This window comes from Mercenaria mercenaria, chromosome 16 (genome assembly GCF_021730395.1).
Source record: "Mercenaria mercenaria strain notata chromosome 16, MADL_Memer_1, whole genome shotgun sequence".
NCBI classification, from domain to species: Eukaryota; Metazoa; Mollusca; class Bivalvia; order Venerida; family Veneridae; genus Mercenaria; species Mercenaria mercenaria.
In genome coordinates this window covers 22176269-22202559 of record NC_069376.1, presented here as the reverse complement: position 1 = coordinate 22202559, position 26291 = coordinate 22176269, and the positions used below count along the sequence as shown (strand labels likewise).

At 35.2% G+C, this 26291-nt stretch overlaps 1 protein-coding gene across 1 annotated transcript in view; it reads left to right on the top strand.

Moving 5' to 3' along the window:
* The window catches only part of LOC123540119 (G-protein coupled receptor GRL101-like), a 329156-nt gene that overhangs the window by 189382 nt on the left and 113483 nt on the right, over positions 1-26291 (top strand). The window contains exons 7-10 of the mRNA XM_053526350.1: positions 12807-12923; positions 21862-21993; positions 22998-23135; positions 25258-25377. Of these exons, the coding sequence (XP_053382325.1) occupies positions 12807-12923; positions 21862-21993; positions 22998-23135; positions 25258-25377 (507 nt within the window). The remainder of the gene's footprint in view (positions 1-12806; positions 12924-21861; positions 21994-22997; positions 23136-25257; positions 25378-26291) is intronic.

Here is a 26291-nt window from a genome sequence, read left to right as displayed (position 1 = left end):
AGTAGATTTGACATGAATTACCACCTAAGTTGTTAATCGAAAAACGTTGTCGTGCAACTGGGTTCTTTTTAATTCATCCGAACTTTGTTCAGAGTGAGCGATCGGTATAGGTGGATGGTCCGGCGTTCATCGTCCGTCGTACTGCACGAATATTTTACTTAAACATCTTCTTCTCTCAAACTACTTGTCAGAATTACATCAGACTTAGTCAGTAGCATCCTTGAAATATCAAGTTTGTTTGAAAGGTTCAGAGTAATCAAGAGCTACAAAACAGAAAAATATTTAAACAACTTCTTCTACTGAACCGCCTCAAATAAGGGAACTTGACTCTTTTATCATGCAGCTACTAATAGTATGCAATATGCCTGATATCACTTGCTCGATACTTTTTTTTTTTTTATATCAATTGACCTAATATCAAAAATAAGCTCTTCACATATTGACGGACTTATTTTTAGCTCAATGCTCAGGTGAGTTTTTCTGATCGCTCGATGTCCGGCGTCTGTCGTCTGTCTGTCTGTCTGTCTGTCGTCTGTCGTCTGTCAACATTTGGCTTGTGTATGCGATAGAGGCTGTATTTTTCAACTGAGCTTCATGATATTTGGTCAGAATGATTACCTTGAAAAAATCTAGGCCGAGTTCGAAAATGGGTCATCTGGGGTCAAAAACTAGGTCACTAGGTCAAATCAAAGAAAAACCTTGTGTATGCGATAGAGGCTGTATTTTTCAATTAATCTTCATGAATTTTGGTCAGAATGATAAACTTGATGAAATCTAGGACGAGTTTGAAAATGGGTCATCTGAGGTCAAAAACTAGGTCACTAGGTCAAATGAAAGAAAAACCTTGTGTATGCGATAGAGGCTGTATTTTTCAATTAATCTTCATGAATTTTGTTTGGTCAGAATGATAACCTTGATAAAATCTACGTTGAGTTTGATTATGGGTCATCTGGGGTCAGAAAGTAGGTCACTAGGTCAAATCAAAGAAACACCTTGTGTATGTGATAGAGGCTGTATTTTTCAACTGATCTTCATGAAATTTTGTCAGAATGATAGCCTTGATGAAATTTGGGTCAAGTTTTAATATGGATAAGCTGGGTTTAAAAACTAGGTCACTAGGTTAAATAATGGAAAAACCTTGTGTATGCAATGGGGGCTGCATTTTACACTGGATTTCATAATATTTGTTCAGAATGGTTGCCTTGATGAAATCTAGGTCAAGTTCGAATATTGGTAGTCTGGGGTCAAAAACTAGGTCACTAGGTTAAATCAAAGAAAAACCTTCTGTATGCGATAGAGGCTGTATTTTTCAATTGATTTTCTTGAAATTTGGTCAGAATGACAGCCTTGATGAACTCTAGGTTAAGTTTGAATATGGGTCATCTTGGGTCAAAAACTAGGTCACTAGGTCAGATCAAAGAAAATACTTGTTTATACTCAAGATTTTTTGCTCAAATTTAATGATAATTGGTCAGAATATTTTTTCCATGAAATCATTAGGTCAAACATGTTTACACTGTTATGGCGTGTTATGGTGTGTTTCTCAGGTGAGCGACCTAGGGCCATCTTGGCCCTCTTGTTACACTTGTTACCTTCTAAATTGGATTTTATTAGAGTCCAGTTTTAATGTTGCACGACTTTTTACTTTTCTTTTAGGATCTTTGCCTAATTTTAGGTATCTATTTTTGTACCCCTCGAACAACGAAGTTGTAAGGGTGGGTAAACTGGTTTCAGGTTGTCTGTCTGGTCGTCTGTCCGTCTCTCCGTCCGTCCGCAGACACAGTCATGTGTGCAACATCTCTTCTCATACCCTTGATACAATTTAATGAAATGTGTTACGGGACATTTTTAGCTCGACTATTCATAGAATAGTAGAGCTATTGGACTCGCCCATGCGTAGGCGTCCGCGTCTGCGTCGGCGTCCGCGTCGGCGTCCGCGTCCACGTCCCGATTTGGTTAAGTTTTTGTATGTAAGCTGGTATCTCAGCGACCACTTGTGGGAATGGATTGAAACTTCACACACTTATTCACTGTGATAAACTGCCCTACACTGCACAGGTTCCATAACTCTATTTTGCTTTTTTACAAAATTATGCCCCTTTTTCGACTTAGAAATTTTGGTTAAGGTTTTGTATGTAAGCTGGTATCTCAGTAACTACTTGTGGGAATGGATTGAAACTTCACACACTTATTTACTGTGATAAACTGACTTACACTGCACAGGTTCCATAACTCTATTTTGCATTTTTACAAAATTATGCCCCTTTTTTGACTTAGAAATTTTTGGTTAAGGTTTTGTATGTAAGCTGGTATCTCAGTACTCACTAATTGGAATGAATTGAAACTTCACACACTTATTCACTGTCATGATCTGACATGCACAAAGCAGGTCCCATAACTTTATTTTGCTTTTTTTCAAAATTATGCCCCTTTTTCAACATAGAAATTTTTAGTTAAGTTTTTGTTTGTAAGCTGGTATCTCAGTATCCACTAATGGGAAAGGATTGAAATTTCACACACTTGTTCACTGTCATGATATGACATGCAATGCAAAGGGTCAATAAATCAACTTCGCATTTTCCAAAATTATGCCCCTTTTTCAACTTAGGAGTTTTTGGTTAAATTCCTATATGTAAGCTGGTATCTCAGTACCCACTAATGGGAATTGATTGAAACTTCACACACTTGTCCACTGTCATGAGCTGATAAGCACTATGTAGGTTCCATAACCCTATTTTGCTTTTTTACTAAATTATGTCCCTTTTTCGACTTCCGTATTCATTCAGTCGACAAGGCTGTTGAATAGTCGAGCGTTGCTGTCCTACGACAGCTCTTGTTATTATAACTATACTAAATACATAGACACGATCTTCTGCGCACCAACTCTCATCCCCTTGACGCAGTTTTATAAATCTTAACACCAAGTGATCAGTAACAACGGTAGTTGTGCATAGTGCATGTTGGGTTCTTTCAGAGAGTTATGGGACTTTTTTGTTACTATACTATATACATAGAGTCTGCATATGCAATCTTGTGCGCGCCTAATCTCCTGAACCAATGCACACAATTTAATGAATTTACACAAGTGATCAATAGTAACCCTGTTTGTGCATGGTGCATGTTAGGTTCTTTCAGAAAAAAATCTGCACATTTTTGAGACTTTGTTTTTTGTTAACACACCGTATAGATACAGTCTGCATATGCAATCTTGTGCGCGCCTAATCTCCCGAACCCTTGCATACAGTTTAATGAAATTCACATACGTGATCAGTACCAACCCTAGTTATGCATGGTACATATCACGTTCTTTTAGATAAATGTTCTGCAGAGTTATGGGACTTGTGAATCTTGTGTGCGTCTATAAATTGCAATGTACTGTCTCAGTGCGTGCTTGGGTACATTCATCACCTTTAGTGATAGCTCTAGTTTATTAAGTACAAGCAAAAGTGTTCATCTTAATTATAATATTCTTGTAATTTTAGTGATTAAACTTTAAAGTCTCTCTGTCTGAATCTGGAACTAGACATGAAATTTTAAGCGCTTGGGACATTAAGTTGCCCGAGTCAAATGTTTAAAAATGTAGAAATAAAGCATGTTTTAATATAATACGATAATATAATAAACACAACAATTTTATTTATAGGAGGTAGCGCATGAAATTATAGATCAGTACAAAGTACAAATAATAAATCTTAATTTTAAATGGGGCCTTCTAAACAACAACAACAACCAAATACAATTTACACCATCACATAATCTAATTAATATCACATTCATTCTTGGACAAATACCTCTTAAAATAGATATTGCCTTTAAGGATCCGTTTATACAATATCCATTTAGGCAATCAAAAGTGACATAATATATGCAGGGATAATTATATTACAATGACATAGTTATAATTCAGCTGATATAAACAGAGAGATTCTTTAAGCAGTCAACTGTAAGATATACTTTTTATATTTATTCTTAAAATATGTTAGAAAACATGTGGAACGAATATCATTCGGTATTCAATTCCAAACATTTGCACTATTGTAACAAAAAAATATCATAATTTGTACGATGTTTAGGTATGACTATGTCATTATGAGCAGCAGTTCTTAGATTGTATGTTTCGTTGCTGGAAAAGGTTTAAACTTCAGATATAAATGAAGGCGTTGAATTGTTGCAAGCTTTGTAAATACCCCAGTCACACATACGGCACGGACAGCTACGTCTGGCCACGGATAGAAACGCAGTAATCCGTATCGATCCGTACCTGAGCCGTACGGATTAGTACGGATTGATACGGGTTACTACTTAAGTTACGGTTCAGGTACGAATCGATACGGATTACTACGTTTCTATCCGCGCTAGACGTAGCTATCTGCGCCGTATGTGTGACTGGGTAAACAGCCCGTGTGAAAGTTACACCTTTCATTAAGTTCTTTCAGCATATATTTTGTTCTTGTTTGGAACGTTCTATTAAAATTATTCTTGCAGCTTTGCCTTAATGAAAATGTGTTTTATGCACTTTTTATGAGGTAACACCGAGATATGAGAATGATGACACCAAAAGTGTGATTTTTTGAATATCAACACATTGAATCTCTACAGTTATTGGCATCAAATTTTGGCAAAGTAGTTGCTTTAACTTGAGTAAGCCATATGCATAAGATACCTTTATTCGTGTGAAGTACGATTGTCATATTTTAGACAAGCAAAACTGTATTATATGCATTATAAAATACTTACGTATTGAATTTTACTATTGGCTTATTAAAAGTTAATTAAGTAAGTAAGTTGGCAAAATCTTAGGAAGTAGGTTTTTAGGGGTAAACCAAACACATATTAATAAATCCTAAATGTTTTTGTTGTGCAAAAATGTATGATAGTGTGTCAAACCGTTTTCATTTTTCACTCAATTGTGTACTTGCAAGGAAAGTAAACTAATAGGTATATCTGCTTATAAGTACTCACAAAACCATATGAAACATACACAATGTCATTTAAACGACATTGTATTTTTTCAACATCTACAGTACATTCCTTTTGGCTCCGTAATCGATTAACATTTAGACTTACACATTCTGCATAAATATGCAGCTAAGTAAAATTCCATCAGTATTATTATACTATAATTTATAGAAAAATAAATATGTCTAAGTTTTAGACAGACTGGGGAATACGGGAACAGGCAGAATCAACATCACAGGATGATTTTTTTTATTTCAAATGATTTCGTGAAATATGATAGATCTAATTTTCTTGAAATAATTATTACAATTTGTTAATATGATGTTTTATATCCTATTTTACTTATATTCAGTTGAGCCGGACTGAAAGGTTCCCAAGCGAATTTTCTTTATTTCAGCTGTTGCTTATCTGAGAGTAGCATTTTTAAAATGAAATATGATATTGTTCAGGTATGTAGTGTTGTGTTATAGTTTTCGAAGTGAGTCTACCACTGTAAGTACAGTGTTACAAGTAAACAAAAGTTGAATTAAGCAGCTGCATGAACAAAATCATAAACAGCAATTTAAATCCACTTCTTTGCTGAATATTGATGCCAATACCCTGTGTTGATTTCAAAAATCCAATTTTTGGTGTTACGCTGATCCTTCATTCCTATATCTTGGTGTTACCTCATAAAAAGTGCATAAAACACAATACATCTATTCCCATTCATTATTAAATGTCACAGGTCGTTCGACTCATGTAATTAGCCACCAGACTGCCTATAAAATTAAGAATATTAATATGCATTATAGTACTGTATCAATGAAGGCCGACGAAACACAAAATTCGCCTTCAAAACGGTTCTCAGAACATCATTCTGACGAATGATCTTGAAAAATAAAGATTTTCTTGAGCATCTACATATTGCCAATTGAAACACAATCTTTTCTCAACCGTATGCACCTATTTAATTGTTTCCATACTTATTAGTAGGAAAGATATTAGCAAGTTTACTCACCTTGTGTACCTTCTCCGGCGATTTCCGCCATTTATTTGCGCATTTTGGTATTACTGGATATACATGGTGGAACTAGCCTGAGACGTTGAGATCACAATTAACTGCTAGATGTCTATCAGTACAGAAACATGACACTGAAAGAAATGCACCAACAGTGACGTAATAAAGCTGTGACGTCACTAATGGCGAAAACAGTGAAATCCTATTTGTCAAAGATTCAAAGATGTATTTGATCTCAAGCCCGAGAGAGCATAAGAAAATACAAACATAAAACAACAAATATGACAAATATGTCAAGAACAAAATACATAAAGATTTTGTAACTGGTTCTATTCCAGGCTACCCTGGATCTACTGTATTCACTAATTACAGTAATTTGCATATACAATGTAACAACAATAATTCAGGATAACCATGAATACAATATATTAACTATGGAGTGTCTAAAAGATTTTAGTTACAGTTAACTGACATATATAAGGAAGATGTTTCGTTAAAATTTCAGCATTATTAATTTAATAAATTGGGCTAATCTAATTAAATTGTTTTTATCAGTGCTACACATTAATTAGCTTTTGATGATTCGCCATATCAGGGTTCTGAAAAGTATTATGTGGGATATCTATAAGTTTGTCTGTCATTAACAAAATAGTCACACTTAAAAAGATAGTGTGATTCATCCCGTATTTTTTGTCTATTACAGAGTGTACATAGATCTAGTCTGTTTTCTCTGGCAATACCAGAGTGTCTATCTTTTTCTATAGGTAGAATGAAATTAAGACACCTAAACGTACAAAAATATATACCTAAATTACTTGATAAACAAAGTCAATATTTCTCAAGCTTAAATTCAGTTTTATACACTCTATAATTTAGGCACTTGGGAAAATTATCTGCTAATCTGCACCAATTTTGAAGGTATTGATCAAATAACTGTGTTTTTACTCTTTGTGTAAAGTGATTATGATTTGGAACAGTTTGTTACAACCAAATTCTGAGCAACCTATACTATTTAATACAGATTTTAATGGTAGTTGCTTGTGACTATGTGGACAAACCGTCAGAGGACGTAACTAGAGTCACGTTTTAGGACTAGCTTGAATCTGTCAAGATCAGGCGGCAAGACGACATATGAAGCAAGCTTATGTTAGAGTTAGATGTTACATGTATTCTATTTATGTGTTTGTTTCGAGAGAGATCATCAGAGATGTCAACGACTAGGTATTTTGCTCACTGAACTGTTTCTAAAATATGTCCATGAAGAATATAGTTAAAACTTTACTTTTGTCCTTATTTCTATAAATGTTTAAGACAGTGGATCTAAATTTATTTGGATTGAACACCATTTCCCACCTTTCTTTCCATTTTTTCCAGCTTTGTTAGGTCTTATTGTAGAATATGTGAATCTTGAGGGCTACAAATAGTAAGGTAAACAGAAGTGTCAACTGCAAATAAAAGAACTTGAGATTTGAGGGTTTCGAAGAGGATATGTATGTATAATAAAAATAGTAAAGGCCCGAGTACGGACCCCTGTGGTACTCCAGGTGTAGCAGCATCTTCTGTTGACTGTTCACGTTCAAGAATAACTGACTGTGTGCGACCTATAAGAACAGATTTAATCCATAATAAAGTAGTGTTGTTGATGTCATGTTCTTGCAGTTAATATAGTAGTTTTACACGACTGACTTTGTCAAATGCCTTGCTCAAATCTAAAAGAACAAGTTCGATGGCTTTTTGTGAGTGATTTTCCTAATGTCATAAAAATGCTGTAGAAGCTGAGAAGAGATATTAGGTGTTACAATGTGCTCTAAAACTTCATATAAAATACATGTAGTGAAAACGGGACGGTAATTTGCTGGTTTTCCCCTATCTTCCTTTTTAAAAAGGGACAAACATTTTGTGATATCCAATACTTTGGGTAATATACCTGAAATTCACTTAAAAGACTTTTGTAAAATAACTTCTATAATTGGAGCGATCTTATTTAGAAGTTCTAAAAGGACAAGTGGCTTTATGTTCTCGGTGCTTCCGAGGGATCTACTTTCCAGATTTGATTTTATTTATGTTATCTGGTCCTGCAGCTTTGCCTGGTTTCTGATTTGATAGCAGTTTCAACAGCCCCGTCTGGCCAATGGTTATGTCTGACATAGAAGGAAATTGTCTTGGTATGTCCGGTGCAATATCAGTATATAAAATTTGGAGAAGAGAATAACATGATTGAAATATGGTTAAAGGGGGTGTGGGGTAAAAACGGATTTGAACTTCCTGTTTAGCATATCTGCTTTGTCAAGAGTTCCAGATTTAAAAGTCCCTGTGATGTTATCTTGTAATGGAGATATTCTCTGTTAGTCGTGTTAATTTTTAATTCTTTTGGAGGTTACAAAATCTCAAATACCTTGGAAAAGAGCATTCGTAAAAACAGACCACAGTTCTTCAAAAGAAATCGTTTCTGCAGATGATAAAATATTATTTCTGTCTTCCTTCAATATAAGCCCTGGCCCCTTCCAGCTTGATAACATTGATATCATTGACATCAGCCTGTTATTCACCATTTAAGGGACCGCTAGAGCTAAAAAATTTAGAAATACATTTAAACAACTTCTGATGAACCGCTGGATCTTGAACTGTAGCATCAATAAAAGGTCTTGTCTCAAATATGCTCCAGTGGAGGCAGTTGGCCCTTTTAAGGGGCCGCTGGAGCTAAAAATAAAAATACATTTTAAATAACGACTTTTTCTTACGACCCACTTGATGGATCTTCATCAAACTTGGTCTGTAGCATCGTTATAAAGTAAAATGGATGTGGTTTGCTCCTTTAAGTTTGTTAAAACAACTTCTTCTCAAAAACCGAAGAATAGGAACTCTTTATAAGGTTCTGTCTCAAATTTGTTCAAACTGAGTAGTTCACAGTCCCTTTTAGCTTTTAGGGTCTTTAGAGCTAAAAATAGAAATGCCTTAAAATGACTTCTTCTAAAGAAGCACTTGTTGGATCTTCATTAATCTTGATTTGTAGCATTTAGAGCACTTGAATCCTTTTGGGGGAATGCTAGTGATAGAAATAAAAACATATTTGAATAACCTTTTTTCATTAATTTCTCGGTGGATATTCATCAAACCTGGTCTGGGGCATCATTTTAGTGTCCTCTCCCGAAATCATTCAAATGGGGGCACTTGGCTCCTTTTAGAGGGACACTAGAGTCAAAAATAGAGATTCCTTAAAACAACTTCTTTTCATAAACCTCTTGATGCATCTACATCGAACTCGGTCTGTAGCATCGTTAAAGGTCCTGTCTCCAAAATTTGTTGAAATGGGGACGATTGGCATCTTTTAGGGACCACTAGAGCTAAAAATGAAAATAAACTTTAATGACTTTTTCTCATGAACCACATTGTGATTTTCATCAAACTTTGTTTGTAACATCATTTAATAAGTCCTTTCCTTGATTTGTTCAGTGGTATTATTGGGGTCCTTTTCGGGACCGCCATTAAACGACTTCCGCTGGCTGGATCTTCATCAGACTTAATACGTTGTAAGGTTCTCTTTGGAGTTTGTTCAAATGGAGGAACTTGGCTTTTTTTAAGAATTGCTTCAGCTAAAAAATAGAAAGAAAAAACCCGTTTAAATGACTTCTCATGAACTGCTTATTGGATCTTCGTCAGACTTGGTCTTTAGTATCATTTTTATGGTTCTGCTTTATCTCTTTATCAAAGTAATTCTTTACCATTGAACTATTGCGTATTAGAGAATATATTTTGAACATATTTTGCTGAAATAACCAGCAACATAGATGTTTTGCGCATATAATATTGAGGGAACATAGAAAGTTATGAGATTCTCAGTTTGTAACGTTTACTTGATAACTTCTGCATTGCATAAGTTCAGTCTCACGAGCATGCAAGTTTAAGTTTCAATTAAAGAGAGTTTTTTGTATATACATACCAGGTTTTAACATTAATTTTGCAAAATGAATATAGCGTGTAAACATGTACTTGCTTATGCTCTGTACATCATATTTATCCTGATATCTGTGTAGTAGGACGTCTTAGTAAAAAAATGTGTTTCATGTTACATAGAACCATTATTACAGAATTGACAAATTCTTTTATCTGGTTTAAGACCATAAGACCAACAAATCTGCCAGGGAAAACTGAGCTAAATGTGACCTTTCAACTTTCGTCAAATTACTAAGAAGAAACTTTTTCTGTATTTTATGTTACTTTTAATATACAAGTGACATGCTTGTGAAGAAAAGGAGAGGCTGGAAGATGTGTCTTGAAAATTCAAAAAATATGTTTGCTAATTTTTTAATTTGGTTATAGTTTGCATGTTAGACTTCCAGTTTATGAAAAGTATTGGTCCCGTTTTCAAACTGACTTTTACGTGGCCATTTAGAAAGCCAAAATGGTTACTGTCATTTTCTCATGTTTATGGGTTTAGATGTGAAGAAGTCATCAACTGAACATGATTGTTGATTATATTTTATATAACATATAAAGCTCATTAGAATGTTTCAATAAGAAAATGATGTATGCTACCATTTAGACTGCATTTTTAACATCTTGCAAAGCAGATAAAATGGCCTCCTCTCCGCAAACATGAAGCAACCAAAAAGCATGCATTGCCATTATTTTTAATTTCGCGTTGCCCGTCCTGAAATCGTGATAGTTAGCACTAATATTCAAATTATTCGGAGGAAACAAAATGAAAGCAGAAATGGAATAAACTCACTTGAAAATTATTATTCCTTCCCTTAAATTCAACAGTCAAATCATCCTGATATGCCAATTTTCAAAAGAATTCAAAAGACAATTTTATTTACAAAGGAGGTCAACTGTCCGCCATCTTGAAAATGCGTCCATTTTTCGTGAACTGGGTCAAGCACCTCTAAATTACAAAACAGTTCAACAGTCAAGTTCCAACACAAAACAAGTTCCAATTAACTAAGAACGTATTTATACATATAAATTACAATGTATGTGTATGCTACTCTGTTTACTTATTCCTTTGTTAATGGCTGGTGACAAAGACACTCAAACCTCTCCTTGCACCCGACAACCCTCATTTTACAACTGTATACCAAATGTATACTTTATCTTCTTTAACTCCATGCATGCTTAAGTAAGTGCAGTGAGTGAATAGCTCCTGTATTTCTGCTTAGCTTTTACTGGTTTGGCCTGCAATAAATTAAATAGAAAAAAGTGCCCAAGGTTCCAGAAAAATGAAAACTGAACAAAAATACTAAGATTTATTAGTGGCTATGGGGTTTTGACATGGCCTGTAAATACTAATACGGGTTAAAAACTAGAACGGAAAGGGAAGTATTATGTCACGTGAACTATGATTAACAGACTCTGGTGCAGTCTGCAACTTTTGACGTATTTCAAGCAGAAAAAAACAACACAATTTGAGGTAGAATGAAAAAGGAACTTAACGAATTTATAGCTTACACCATATGCACATGAAAGAACAAACATTTTACCTGTTTTGGACGCACCAACAAACACAGTTTGACAGATGCCGGGATTTCTGTGTGTATTTACTCTCGAAACGATGGCGTCATACAAACTTCCGGTCTCGCGCAAGGTCAACGATAAGTTGTTCCAGTGGATGCTGCAGTAAAGCCAACCCTTGTTACGTATCTATTTATATTTTTGGTGTGCTGTTAGAAGTATGGAAATCGGCACTATAAATTATATATAGACATTAACACTAAATATTTAGAAGGTTTAGACTGGGTACGGGTTTGTTCCAAATGTGACAGTGTAAACAGAAACAGTTTTGCTTTTAGCAGCTACGAATTACATACGTCTTTTATGTTTTACCCGTTACTCAGGATATAACGATTGATTTATCGAATTCGTCCGATCGCCATTCAGCCTAACTCATAGTAAGAGTCCGAGTAAAATTTTAAATGAAAAGAAAATTTAATGTTTTAAGAAAAATAGTCATATTTGGAAAGGTAACGTATTAATTTATTATACATGACATTTTGAATGAATTAACTCTGGGGGTAGTTGTATTATAATCATATCAATTATTGAGCTGTGTATTTGTCGTTATCATTATTTCAAAATCTAAAAAAAGTTATATATGTTGATACATTTTTGAATTTTTTAGTAATTTCATACAGAATAACGCAAGTCACGGATACATCACATTTGTTCGTCTAAAATAATGTGTGCAAATGATAATTTCAATTTTAAATACATAAACATGTGTAAATGTCTTATTTATTATGATTAATAGAAAAGATGGCATAGATGGCATGTTTATTATATATTATATAAGCGTAAATGGTGATTTAAGTGAAAAATCGTGTTTATGGTAAGGTATTTTATATCTCCGTAACTCGTTAAAGTCCCAACAGAAACTTGCAAACTTTTGTCTCTGAATGCCAACTACCATCAGGTTCAAGAAAACCATGATGTTGAAAGTGGGGAAGGGACGGTGCAGCAGGGTCAATTGTCAGCTCAAGGTCTATAGATACGACATGGATAGAGGATATTTGTTTGTTTCAGTGTAAGATTGAAATATCTATCTCGAGTGAATACCAGATGCAGTATTTAGTGAACTTGTAAGACAAATTTTCATGAGTGAAAAATATTTTGATCTTTCATGTAATACAAACAATTTGCGCTTTTATTTCATGTTTTGACTAATCAATCCATTTTATCTTCCTTACCAGTGAAAAAAATATTTCGGTCTAATATTTCGATAATTTACTAAAAAAACGTGTAATAAAGGTTATTTCTTACTTAACATAAAAGAAATAGGTTTCCAGTTTATTAAGCTGTCTTTGTTTCTTTAAACTAGAGGCTTATCTCTGCATTGTTCACCTTTTTCCAGGTGGAGAGTGTATGAAGGACCAATTCAGGTGCGACAATGGACGATGTATCAGAAAATCCAACGTGTGTGACGGTGAATGTGATTGTATACATACATGTGAAGACGAACGAGGCTGTGGTATGTATATTGTTCTTTTCTTGCAAAAGTGAATTTTGCTGGTATATCTAAGTTCTTGTAATTGAAATAATAGTGATATCTTTATTCATTATAGTTCTTCACAGTCGAGTAAAAAAATAATTGTGCAATGTAGAATTTGATTAAACCTTAATTTATTGGTGGGTGCTAGGGTATTTATATATACACGGTCAAACCCGACTGCAAAACCTCCCATGGGGACTGAAAATGCTGGTATTTGTGAAAATTGAATTTTCCAAGACAGGTAAAGTGTGACTTTAGTAAGCAGGTTATATGTATTTGGAGGTTGTCTACAGTGCGGGTCTGACATAAGGAAGTCCATCGCTTCTTAAGGCAAGGGTAAAATACCAAGTAATATAACAAAAACAAAACAAGATTATGTGGGATAAGGCCGTGACTTTATTATAACTTTTAAATGAAAATGATAGCATATTGTAAATATATAGCATGGTATATAGGAAAATGATGAGGAAATATGAAGGACAAAGCTCCAGCTAAAATGCATGGAAGCAACATAGCAGCGCGAAGATGCAGAAAACTATGAAAATAAGCGCAGAATATACCAGACCTAATAGGAAATTGTAGGTTCTAGTAAATCGCACTAATGAGAAACGAAACAAAGATGCTCTCAGAGATCTCTATGACATGAGATGATATATCAACAAAATATTCTTCCTAAGTTAAGTAAATACGAAATGAAACATAACACTAAGATCAAAACAAAGTCTTCAACAAACAAACGCACAAAACAAAATAAAACATTGAAAAATTTGTTTTAATGTAATATATGAACATACGGACCCGGTGCGAGGGAATGGTTATAGCAAACTATGCTACAGTTAATAATATAATCCATCCAAGCGATTGACTGAGCTAACCGACAGACTGGAAACGTAAGAAAACAGGGGGCGGGGGGATTTACATGTCTGTTTCAACATAACCCATGTGTTAGAGGTTTGTAGCAAAGTGATCCACAAATTATATAATAATGTACGGACCTACACGTACATACAATAAATGCAACTTTCGACTGATCACTAATAACCATATGGCCGATAAGTTGAATAACCCTGTTTATATAAGACACAGTCAATCCATAGACCACATGGTCAAGGCCCCCTCTAACGGTTAAAGGGCGCCCGCCCAGTAACACCAATAATAAGAGATGACCTACCGAGCGCCAGGTTGCAGATACGAGAAGGTCAACCTAGACAAGTGAGCTTTTATTTTTGATACTGCCGTAGTATACAACAATAAAATAGTTATTGCTCACAACACGGACAAAAATTAAAATGAAATTAGAATTGACTTGAGCCAAACCTTTTGACAAAGAAGACTTTCTTTACTGTACTCCGAATAAAGATTACCGATTTATAAGCGCCATTTAAGTCACGACAATAAAATCATTCTAAAATGATGAAATCAAATCAATGCAAGTAATGTGTATTTACTAATAAAAAGTAATGTATGTTCACTAATAAAATCAAGTTTATATACACATACACCTACTGTGCAAACGCTTTTTTTAAATTTCATCTAAAAACTACCCAGAAAGACAGGTTAATCGTATGCTGCTAGCCGGCTGCCCCAACCCTAACTCTTTTCTAATTTTTGTAATACTTTTATATATGAGGGGGGAGGTAGGGAGAATCCGAGGCTCTGACCAGCGAAAAGGCTCTCTCCACCCCCTGCTTTCCGAGTATTTACTAACATCAATGTTTCTAGTACATAAAATAAATGTGCCAAACAGAACAAAAACAATATGAAAAAATGGGTAATGTCCATGAACTGACATCCAATTATAAATCTATGAATTTCTTACAGAAATATTTCAGTTATGTTTTTTTACAGAATAAATGGCATTAAGACCATCTCCTCATATTTCTGCAAATACTATGCCAGGATTTGGCAAACCTGCGTGTTATCGCTTTGTGTGAACTATAGCCCGCGCTAGCTAATTGATGGGCTCATTCGGCATACAAACTCGTGTAACTCTGACTAGATCACCCGAGTTCACCTGAGTGACACGAGTAACAATTGTAGTCCGAACGCTTTATCGAGTAACTGAAAATGATGGAGAACGTTACCTATATGTTAACAGTTCAAAAGCTTCTGAGCTGTAACAAGAATGAAGAATGGTTGCTACTTTTGACACTTAATGGCTTCTTTTTCCAAAATAAACAGCTGATCAGACGAAACAGTATCCCTCGTATCAGAAATTGTGTTGAATTAGTGGTCTACATGTATGTGGTATAGTGCTGTTATCTTGAATAATGTTTGCGTTTTCAATGACACTGAAATAAATGATTTTTGTGAAGAACCTAATATAGATATGTTTGATGAACATAATGAGGACAGACAGTCTGGTATCGTTGTTAGAGTTGAACTGCTTCGATTTCTGTATGAGTGAAAAAAAAATAGCCTGGATTATTATAAATCGACTTTTCAGATTCTGGGATCAAGTAACACTTGGAAAAATGTTCAGCCCATAATGTTTAATAGACTAGAAATTTCTATTTTATGTTAATTTATACTTTATTTCATTTCTGAAGCAAGAGCTACAACTTATATTAATCCTCTTATGTCTAAACATGACTCTACTGCCCCGAACCATTTCAAATTAAAAGGGTGTTTCGTATAATTATTTCTTTTATTTTTCATTGTTGTGACTGAAATTCATTTAAGGAAACAGTGGAGACCCTGATTCCATGATCTGTTTTGCGGTGTTAAACTTAGTCTGCAATGTTTGCCAAGACCCATGTATAGGACACTGGGCATAATAATCACTCTGGACGGTAACCATTGCCACGCAGGTCACGGTGAGAAAATCCACTTTCCAGCTGAATGCCAGGGACAGTTGCTGATACATTTACCATTTTCAACTACTTTTGTATATCTTGACAGGTGATCGAATTCGCAACCTTTTGCCAGGGACGTTGATCTATCACTTAGCCATGTCCATTGAAGAAATATGTTACGAAAATGAATAAGCTCAACTCTGCTGTCTCTATTCCCCCATGCTAATGAATTTCTTTTTTTGAATGAAAATGTCTTTGTTTAAAATGACATAACTGAATCCACCATGCTCACAAATAGCACATAACAAACATTATGCTTTTTTCAAACTTTGTACGTAGTACAGCCATGAAATGTGCTAAATGCTAGTTTGACTTTTAAAAGACCAATCACCAGTTCTTGATGTTGTTCAGTTGGGTTCAACACCATTTCCAACAATCTTATTGCCATACATATGACTGAAGTCTCTAATGGTAACAAATGTTCACTCTCCCTGGCAAACTTAGCAACCTAAGAGCACTTTCATATGGAACTGACAACTCTACATTCGCATGAACTGAGGTAGACTGCAAATGGCCATGGAAGGCATTTTTTCGCTAACTGGATCAAACCCGTGACCCTTTAACTGGCAGTACAATGCATCAACTACTGAGATAACTAGACAACATACCATATATGCCTGTGGAAAGGTTTGTCGACAAGTAGGGAGGTTGATTTTTTTACTTATAACTTCAACATCAATCTGTGGCTTCTTTTGTGGATTATTTGTTCCTATCACCCATTATGTGTTCTTAAGCCTACAAAGAAAACTTACAAGCTTTAAGAATCAGATCGAGAACCCTCGAAATATGCTTGACATAGATGTTGCTGTAAGAAGCAGATTTCTCAACCTCTGTCCTATTCAGCAGTATTTACAGAGAGGGGCATGAATGCCAAAAGAGCATTTCAAAGTTACTCTGCATTTAGAAGAAAGTAAAAGGTTTTAAAAGATCAATGACAGCACGCTCCACTATTCGAAGGCAATAGTCAATATAAATGATTTTCGGTTCTAGAATTGAAATAATGATTCAAGGATTATTTGACTTGATTCTATGATCTAGCTTTATACTCTGAATAGATATATGAAGTTTTCAACCCAGTATCGCCCTTAGTTTTGGCAAGAGCAACTTGACTACAAAAAAGGGACATAACTTTGCTAAAGTTAAAGCAAATGTTATGGGACTTGATGCTTTTACCTTGCTTTACAACCCTGAAGACATGTGAGAAATTTCAACCCAATGCTCCCATTAGTTTTGGAAATAGCAACTTGCATTCAAACCCAACAATATCTATGCACAAGAAAAAGGGCATAACTTGTCCAAAATTAAAGTTAAGGGAATTGATGCATCGACCTTCCTTTACAACACTGGAGACATGTATGGAAGTTTCAAACCCATGTCTGCATTAGTTACCGAGATAGTAACTTGCATGCAAAACTTTAACCAGCTTTTTCTAAGTTTAAACAGTGGGGCATAACCTGGCCAAAGTTCAAGTACGGGTTAAGGAAGTAGATGCTATGTCCTTTACAAGATGGAAGATCTGTGTGAAGTTTCAACCCAGTATTAGTTTAAAAAAATATAACTTGCATGCAAAACTTTAACCCCATGAAGTGGTCTGTCTCAAGTAACGAGGCTTGTGATATGTTGATATGACCTTATTTTACAGACCAGGACAAATGTGTGAAGTTTTAACCAAACATCTGCATTAGTTTGGTTATACTAACTTGTATGTAAAACTAAAAACTGCATTTCCTAAGTCCAAAAGGGGCATAATTTTGTCAAAATACATGTCAGAGTAATGGGACTTGATCATCTGCGATTAGTTAATGACCTTAAAAAGTAAACTTCGGTTTCAAAGCAATATGTATATAAATGAGACACATAATTTACATATGATTCGATCAAGAGATATCTAACTTGGTTATTTTGATAGGTCTGGTGAGTTGAAAAAAAACAAGGAAGAATATCCAACAGGGAAAGCCGCGTTCTAAAAACGCAGCCTCCCCAAACGCACACATGATCAACACACGGACACCACACACACAAAGCAAACACACAAGGACAAAACAAATAAACAAAGGAACACAGTGGGGCTTGTTTGAAGTTTTAATTCAATATCATCTGCGGTTATTGAGATAAAGCCTTGATAGTAATTGCACCCAAAACTTTACCAGTTATCAACGATCGACGCCATGTTTAATGCATTCGGATACGGTCACCCGCCTTTCCCAGCTTCAGGAGGTGGGTAGAATTCGGGTGACACAACTACCATCGCCCGTGTTACACGAGTTATACTGGAGTAATACCCAGGGTGACTCGGGTTAGCTCGAGTATGTATGCCGAACGCGCCCGATGAAAACTTCGTGCTTAACCTGAAAACAAGAAAGAACCATAAAGTACCAAAAAGAAAGAAGATAGTAACATTCAAAATGTTTATAAATGAATATATGCAGTTTAAAATCAAGCCGGTTCCATTCAACCGTATTGTTTCATGATGATTAAATGTACCAACAGAAGCATACTAGCAAAATTGAGTTCAAACACACACAATCTCCAGTATAACGTAGATTACCGAAGCGGCGTGACATGTTTGGTGCAGCAGTACATTTGTAGCAGGGTTCAGCAGTATGGAACACCATTGTGACCCTGAAATAAATTAAACTTGACGGCAGAAATATGTTAAAACAACAAAGTTACGGTAATGGGAAGTGTGGGAGGGAATTTTTGTAAACGATCTGTCCTCTACGGATTTCAGATAAAGAATGTACTTGTTACTGCACTAAATTTGACCATGAAAAAAACGTGGGATTAAAACTTGTCAGACTAGTATTTGAAGTGATACGACTATAAATACAAATACAGGTGTGGATAAGCAGTGAGGCGTTATGTTAATTAAGCAAGACAATACCCACCAGAATTAAAAGTATTTATTTCTTAGGAGAACATAAATTTACTTAATTTTCAACACTTCAAAGTATACAAAGAAAGTTCAGCAAATGAAAAAAATGACAGGATCCGGGCGCTTGAAAAAGTTAGACATTTCGCAAGTTTATGAAATAAGATTCTATGGGAAAATCACTTTTTTCAAACGGAAGTTTTTCAACAAATATAAATTTTAATGAAACTTTTCAAAATTGAGATTTGAGATTTCTGGACTATGAGGTTTCTGGAGTATGAGGGTTTTTTAAATGTAAAAGCCTTATACTTGATATATATTATTTATTATCTTCACCCTATATTGTACAACAAAGTGTTGATAATTGATGCATTTCTTTTTGTGCCTAAAACTGTCATTAAAGGAGAAAACATCTACTTTTGTATGACATTCGAGATAATGCTTTTTAAATTCACCTATAATATTTGATTACCCGTATAACTCTAACTCTGTCTGGCATTTTATAAACCTGGTTATATTAGATTGAGATTCGTCGTTGTTTGGTCCGGCGAACTATTGCGTAGGACTATTGAATGGAAGTAAGCCTTTAGGTTGCTTAAAGGAAGACCAAGATTGGGATTACATTTGGGTTAGATATCTTCAGATTCAGTTTTAGCTCGCTCACTTAGCTCTATAGAGAGAGCGCAGGTCTACGGATCGCGGGGTTGTGAGTTCTCCGTGACGATTTGATAAAAGAAGTTACGTCTAAAATCATTGATCCTTCACATTTGGTTCATGTGGGGAAGTTGGCAGTTACTTGCGGAGAACAGGTTTGAACTGGTACAGAATCCAGGAACACTTATTAGTTAACTGTCCGCCGTTACTGTGGCGCTAAACCTAAAACAAACAAATTATCCTATTTTTTCAAAGTGACGGGAGAGGTTTCGTCCGCTTTGAAATTTCAGTAGAACAGGCTTATTCTTGAAAATTCAGCCGTTGTGCTTGTCCTATCTGTTAAAACAGAAGGTGTGATTTCGTCCGTTTCATCAAAAACAACTGCACTCAGGAGAAATGGTACTGGCACGCGAGTAGTCTCCGGACAGCAGTAGTCCCCGGACACGTTCCCGCAACGCTCTATTTTCGCGATTCGTCTACATATTTTTGTGCCTAATCATACAGACGTTTGTTTTGGAGAAGTTTATCAAGTTTATTTTTTTCACAGGTAATCATATGAGTATAATAATCGTGGAAATCCTTCCACATGGTTACTTGTTTACATTTTCACTTGCGGGGCTTCTGTTTTTATTGCGCATGCGCACGAAAGGCCTGCCTGGAGAGTTTTAAAATTAATGCTACAGGTCTTTTTTTCACGACTAGCAGACGATACATACACTTTCAACAAGAAAACTTATTTTCTTTGTGACAACAATACTAGTATGCCAAAATATTTCATAATTTGTTCGATTAGCCAGTTATTGTCCGTGACTTAAGCATAATTATTCTATTTTCTGTTGTCGCAATTTTCCGTGTGGTTGGGACAAATAAATTTGACGCAAACGTTCGATCTTTTTACAGTTATATAAAATATCATTTGTCTTTTTCACAATTCCAGCTCAAATTGGCAATTCCCGATAAATATATTCATGAAAAAAAATGTGTCCGGGCATTACTATCGAGCATGTTAAAATTTGACGTTCTACAGACCCCTTTTCGGGCCTCGCTAATTCCCCGTGAACGTGACGCCATTTCACAGGAAAAACCACAAACTGGTAATACCGGAGCTAAGGTATGTATATATGTTAATCGTTTTTATTCTTGATATTGTTTAAGCTTTTGAGAACGAAATATATGCGATTTCTGTCCGGGGATTACTCGCGTGCCAGTATAGGAAACAACAAATATACATCAAAGAAAACAGCCGACAGCGACCAAACAACAAACAAAGCCGCTGAGTGGCCAGTGAAACTAAAACTTCATCACTATCTATCTAGATATATACAGTCAAACCTGTCTACAAAGACCACCCACGGGAGAGCCAGAATGTGGTCTTTATTGGGAGATGGTCTTTATTCACAGGTTAAAATACACTGTTAATGTTAAAATGGGAAATAAAGCATGTGGTCTTAAGAGGCAGGTGGTCTCTGTTCAGAGGTGGTCTTTGACACAGGTTTGACTATATGTGTGTAGTTAATTGTATCACAGTACTGAAAACATAAGATCGTTTTCTGAAAAAGTGTTATTTGAGTTGAAACGAATGATCCTGGGTAAAATATTTGGAAACAAATGAAGACAATTCCTGAGAGCCATCACTTTTACCTCTAGTCTGACACACATTCATTAATTATTCCCCTCCCTTTTTACTTAAGTTAATTTTTATGTGTTTTCACTATATTCCTGAAGTTACAGAAGGATTTTGATTCAAATGTAAAATAGTTGTTTCACGTCATCATATGACACACGGACCATAACTCTCGCACAAATATTTCTTAAACTATGCATCCTTTATACTTAAAATACCTCTGGTTTAAGTTTAAACATCCTCCACATTACCATCATCATATGACTAAAGGTCCATAAGTCTTGTACAAATATTGCAGCAATTATTTCCCTTCTTACTTATAATTTCTGTTAGATTTTTATGCTTTTTACCAGACCTCTGAAGTTAATAAATGGATTTGATTCAAACTTATAATGGTTGTTCCATATCATCTCCCGCCTCATTTGACAAAATGTTCATTACTCAGGCTTACTTAAAATTTCTGGTTGAAGTTGTGATGCACTTTTTCACTATCTCAGTTATAACATAATGGATTTGATTCTTAAAATAATTGTTAGCCACAGGATATGTGATGTATTACATATGCAAAAATATTTCAAGAATGCTGTCCCTTTTATACTTAGAGGATGCATATATGTACTTTCACTCTATCTCTGTTATTACTTAAATTACATTTCCTCAGGCTGAACTATTGTCCAGTATAATTACCCACATTTTGTGTCATTTAACACTCAGATGAAAGCTTTATGTGTGCGGTGTGCACAGCATGGAAGTAGTCGACGCACTGTTTCCTATGACAGCTTTTGTTCAGACCATCTTTAACGAATTAATGTTCAGGTTTCAAAAACACTACTTGGGTTCTGCTGCAGAGGTACGTGTTATTGTGCGAAACTAGTTACTTAAAGACTTTAAATATATGTGATACGTTTACAGATACTATAGCGTGTCCAAAAGGTGAGAAGTACATTTGCAAGAACAGTCATCGATGCATCTCTAAAGAATATCTGTGTGACGGCCACAATGATTGTTTGAACACCTTATCTGGCGCTGATGAGTATTTTTGTCGTATGTATACAGTCATTTGGGTGGTTTTTTTTGCCAGTCAGTTTCAGTCCTGTCTGAGCGCCCAAATGATAACCATTATCATATCAAAATCTATCAACACAATTAATGTCCTAACTTTAAATGTGTGACCTGAAGATAAAAATTCACATTATCCATCAATAGATAAAATTGGCGCATGATAATCTGCAACTTTTTATCTCACGGAAGACTCTACTTCCAAACGTTTTGGTCTATAATCCTCTGGAATTCTGTTTTACAACGATGATGAAACCATACTCGTACAAGCAAAAGTGTTTGTAAGAAAGTGAAGGTTTACAGTGTTAATTTTCACAGGAAAACTCATTGAAAATCCATCATTTGTATCACTTCTACATGTAATTTTCCTAAAATTCTTTTCACTTCTCGAAGTAAAAATCATAGGTCAGCGGTATTGAAAATTGATTCTGTCCTTTAAATCGGCATTTGCCCTAATCGGTCTATCCTATGACATATTTCACTATTTCCCTGTTTCCTTCCCTTATTTATGAGAACGTCCTGCTGTCTAATACTATTACCCTGTTGAATTACTTGTCTGTCTGAAGACATACACTTCTTCCACCCTGTGGGCCTACCCGTCTATTACAGTTACATTTTATTCAGTTACAGGATCAGTTAACGGTAATGACTATGCTGCAAAACTTCCTTTTTCAGCAATGCGAATTAGACTGTCTCTCGGGCTGTCCTTGTATAATTTAGTTCTCATTTCACATATTTGTATGTTTAAACATTTTTTCGTATTTTTTTTAAACATTTCGATTTCTAAGATATTTCTGCTAACTTTGATATACATATAAGCATCCGTCTGACGTGTAATAGGTTATCCCATAATATTATAGTTAATCTTAAGCCAGTTTTTGCTGTTGTCATACTAGTAACTGAAATATACAGTTACAAACTATTTAAATATTTCTTTTTGCTGCTGAAGTTGTTTGTTTCTTTGAATTTATTTAAATCTTATATTTCAGGTAAAAATATTTCCGAGTGCGATCCACACAAGGAGATATATTGCTCCGAGGGCCGATGTCTACCAGCGACGGGGGCAGACAGTGTACTGTGTGATCATTATGCTGATTGTTTACACGGAGAGGACGAGGAGGGATGTGGTATGTCAACAGGAAATCGTATTTTTAAAGTCTAAATCAGGCGTTTTACATAAAGTGGATAGTTATGCAAGATTTCGTTAGACCATCAGACCGATCTGGCTACTGTTATTGCTAGTTACAAGTCTTAAATAACTTCAGTTATAGATATATTGTGACCTTCCAGCTTTGGGTGGTGGAGGATGATCTCGAGTAATCCTTCGGACACTATTTGAGGCTCGGACAAGAATATAGATAGAGCCAGCTCTACCCACATTATACAACACAAGGTTCATAATGCTGGCACTAATACGTTATAAGTTATGCTCCATTTTTACTAATACAATTTCAGATTCAAGTTGTGATGCACTTTTGCTCTATCTATTACTAAATAGATTTGATTCAAACTTAAAACAATTGTTCCACTTTATTAGCCACATTATATGATGCGGAAGTTTTTCATGAATTATGTCTCTTTTTAACTTATATAATGTTTGATACACTTTATCCCTGTAATTACTAAATCTGTTTGACACAGACGTAAAGTGTGGTTCAATATCTTCATCCGCATTTGAGTCATTAATTAAACACTCCAGTGACAGCACCAGGTTCCTCAGAAGTACCCTGTTTCACTATCCAGCATCGAAATAGTCGAGCTATAAACAGCGCGTCTCCTGTGACAGCTCTTGTATAAATCGCAGTCCATAGTTTGTACTATTGACCGGTGTATAATTATGTGTGTTTGTGAACAATATTACTACATGCTTTGTAACAAGAGATTTTTGCATTACTCCTTATATAAATCGCAGTCCATAGTTTGTGCTTTTTACCGGTATTTAAGTCATTACTAAATTTTGCTTTTAAAATCTTGAATAAAATAATTACATTTTTTTCTGATAGTATGTCATAATATATGGTTTATATGGCTTCTCAAACTGTGTATATTCTTACATGATTCGTTACGTAATTCACTAGTCCATAATGTATGTTACACAGTTCAGCACAAGTTTTCATGGCTAAACTCAAAAGTCCAGTCAAAATCTTTGATAGATCTAGTTATTTCTAAAACATTTCTAAAAGTTGCCCCCTGTAAAAATGTATGTCATTTGTATAAAAATAGCATTAATTGCGGAAAACTACGTTCCACCTAGTTATGTGAAATTTCAACACTGGGACGTTATTGCAAATGCATTAAAACGAACATATGCAACAGTTCTTTGAAAATGGCGAGTTTTTTTTAACGCGTTTACTGTCAGAAAATGTGGCCCCTGTATGCAGTTCTTCTACGGAATTCAATGTTTATATCAGTATCGGTATAATGCCACTTGTTTTTAGAGTGAAATACATGTTTTATGCTGTTCAGTTTTCATATGGAACAACCTATTTCTTTCTATGATTTGGTGTCGTTTGAGTTTTTTCTCAAAATGTAAAGCTAAGCATTAAAGGTAGTACACATTAACTGTTTATCTAATGATAACATAAATTAGTACTAACGCTAAGACAAAGCGGCATTTTTAACAAATGTCTGTTACTACATTATTGTTGCTCAATACATTTTATGAGGATTTTCTGCATATGAAGATAATATCTCACGATAAAATATTTTAGAGAAATATGCATACTTAATGTATATTTAAGTAGCCGAGCTTGGTCAAAACTACTATTGCATTTGACTTTCCCGAATCTTTTCAAACAGGTTTTGCTAGACTCCACATTGCTGTTGCAATGGTTACAATTGAAATTAATTGTGACTGTTTTCAAAAATTCAAAATGGGTAAGAACTCCGATCTGTCCACACCGAAACCTCCTTTTCCTTACAAATGGTATTCGCTGGTGTAATATAAATGCAATCAATTTCGATTTGTAAGCATTTTATATCCCTTACAGACGGACTGAGGTCAACTGAAGATTCGTTAAAGATAAAATTTCCGTAACGTTGAACTTTTGAGCAAAATAAAAAAAAATCAAAGAATGATGTAATGCCTGAATTTGTAAAGATACTGGCGAAAAAAACGAGCGGATATTTGTAACGCGATGGACATCGAAATTGTTTTTCAGTTCTTAATGGCAAGAAGAATATCTAAAGCGGATTTCATTTGATATTTGTTAATCCTGTTTCTAGTAGTATATTTTCCTGTTTATCTAGACTATAAACCGTGCAATTCGGACGAGTTTCCGTGTGATAACGGTCAGTGTATACCCTGGAAGCAACGCTGCAATGGAGGAACACCCGACTGTTTCGACAGGTCCGACGAAGTCGGTTGCGGTAAGTTACACACACTCGTATCAATTTAGGGATTATAAACGTTTTTGGGACTTCTGTATACAGACGTTAATATACAAAAAGCATAAAAATGATACGAACTAACTCTTGATGTCATTTCATGAATTTATTCCCTTTTTGTACTTTTCCTTTAGTCCTTGAATTAAATAATTAGATTGCAAGCTTCTGCCTTTTGTCTTTGTTGAATATAGCACGCGTTATTCCCCACCTCACCATCATATATACACTATAGCACGCGTTATTCCCCACCTCACCATCATATATACACTATAGCACGCGTTATTCCCCACCTCACCATCATATATACATTATAGCACGCGTTATTCCCCACCTCACCATCATATATACACTATAGCACGCGTTATTCCCCACCTCACCATCATATATACACTTCTCTCGTTTTAGTTTCAGTAATGTTACACAATTTAACTGGTCTTATAATATTAGTTTCAGTTTTTTTGTTTTGTTGATTTTATTCCGTCATTATACCTTAACTCAGCCCCCTGTTTTCGTGTGTGTTAGTATGTTTTCACCCCCCACCCCCACCCCTCACACCCCCATTTTCTCCATCCCCCACCCCGATCCAATGATTTCTTTAAGATTGCTTTCTAGTACACCGCCTTTTTTCTAGCCCCCCACCCCCATCCACAAAATATTGCACCCTGAAGAATACCCACCCACTTCAGAATGTACGGTGCCCCTAAAGTGACATGTTACACACTTTTTTTCCAATTAGGTAATGTGAGACTTTTTTTATTTCGTTTAAACGAAATGATTTCGTTTTAACGACACGCACTTTCTCAGGGTAAAACAACCATTTAGTTAACACAGTTCTGGTGTCCGTGTATGTGGAGCTTTGACACGCACTTTCTCAGGGTAAAACAACCATTTAATTA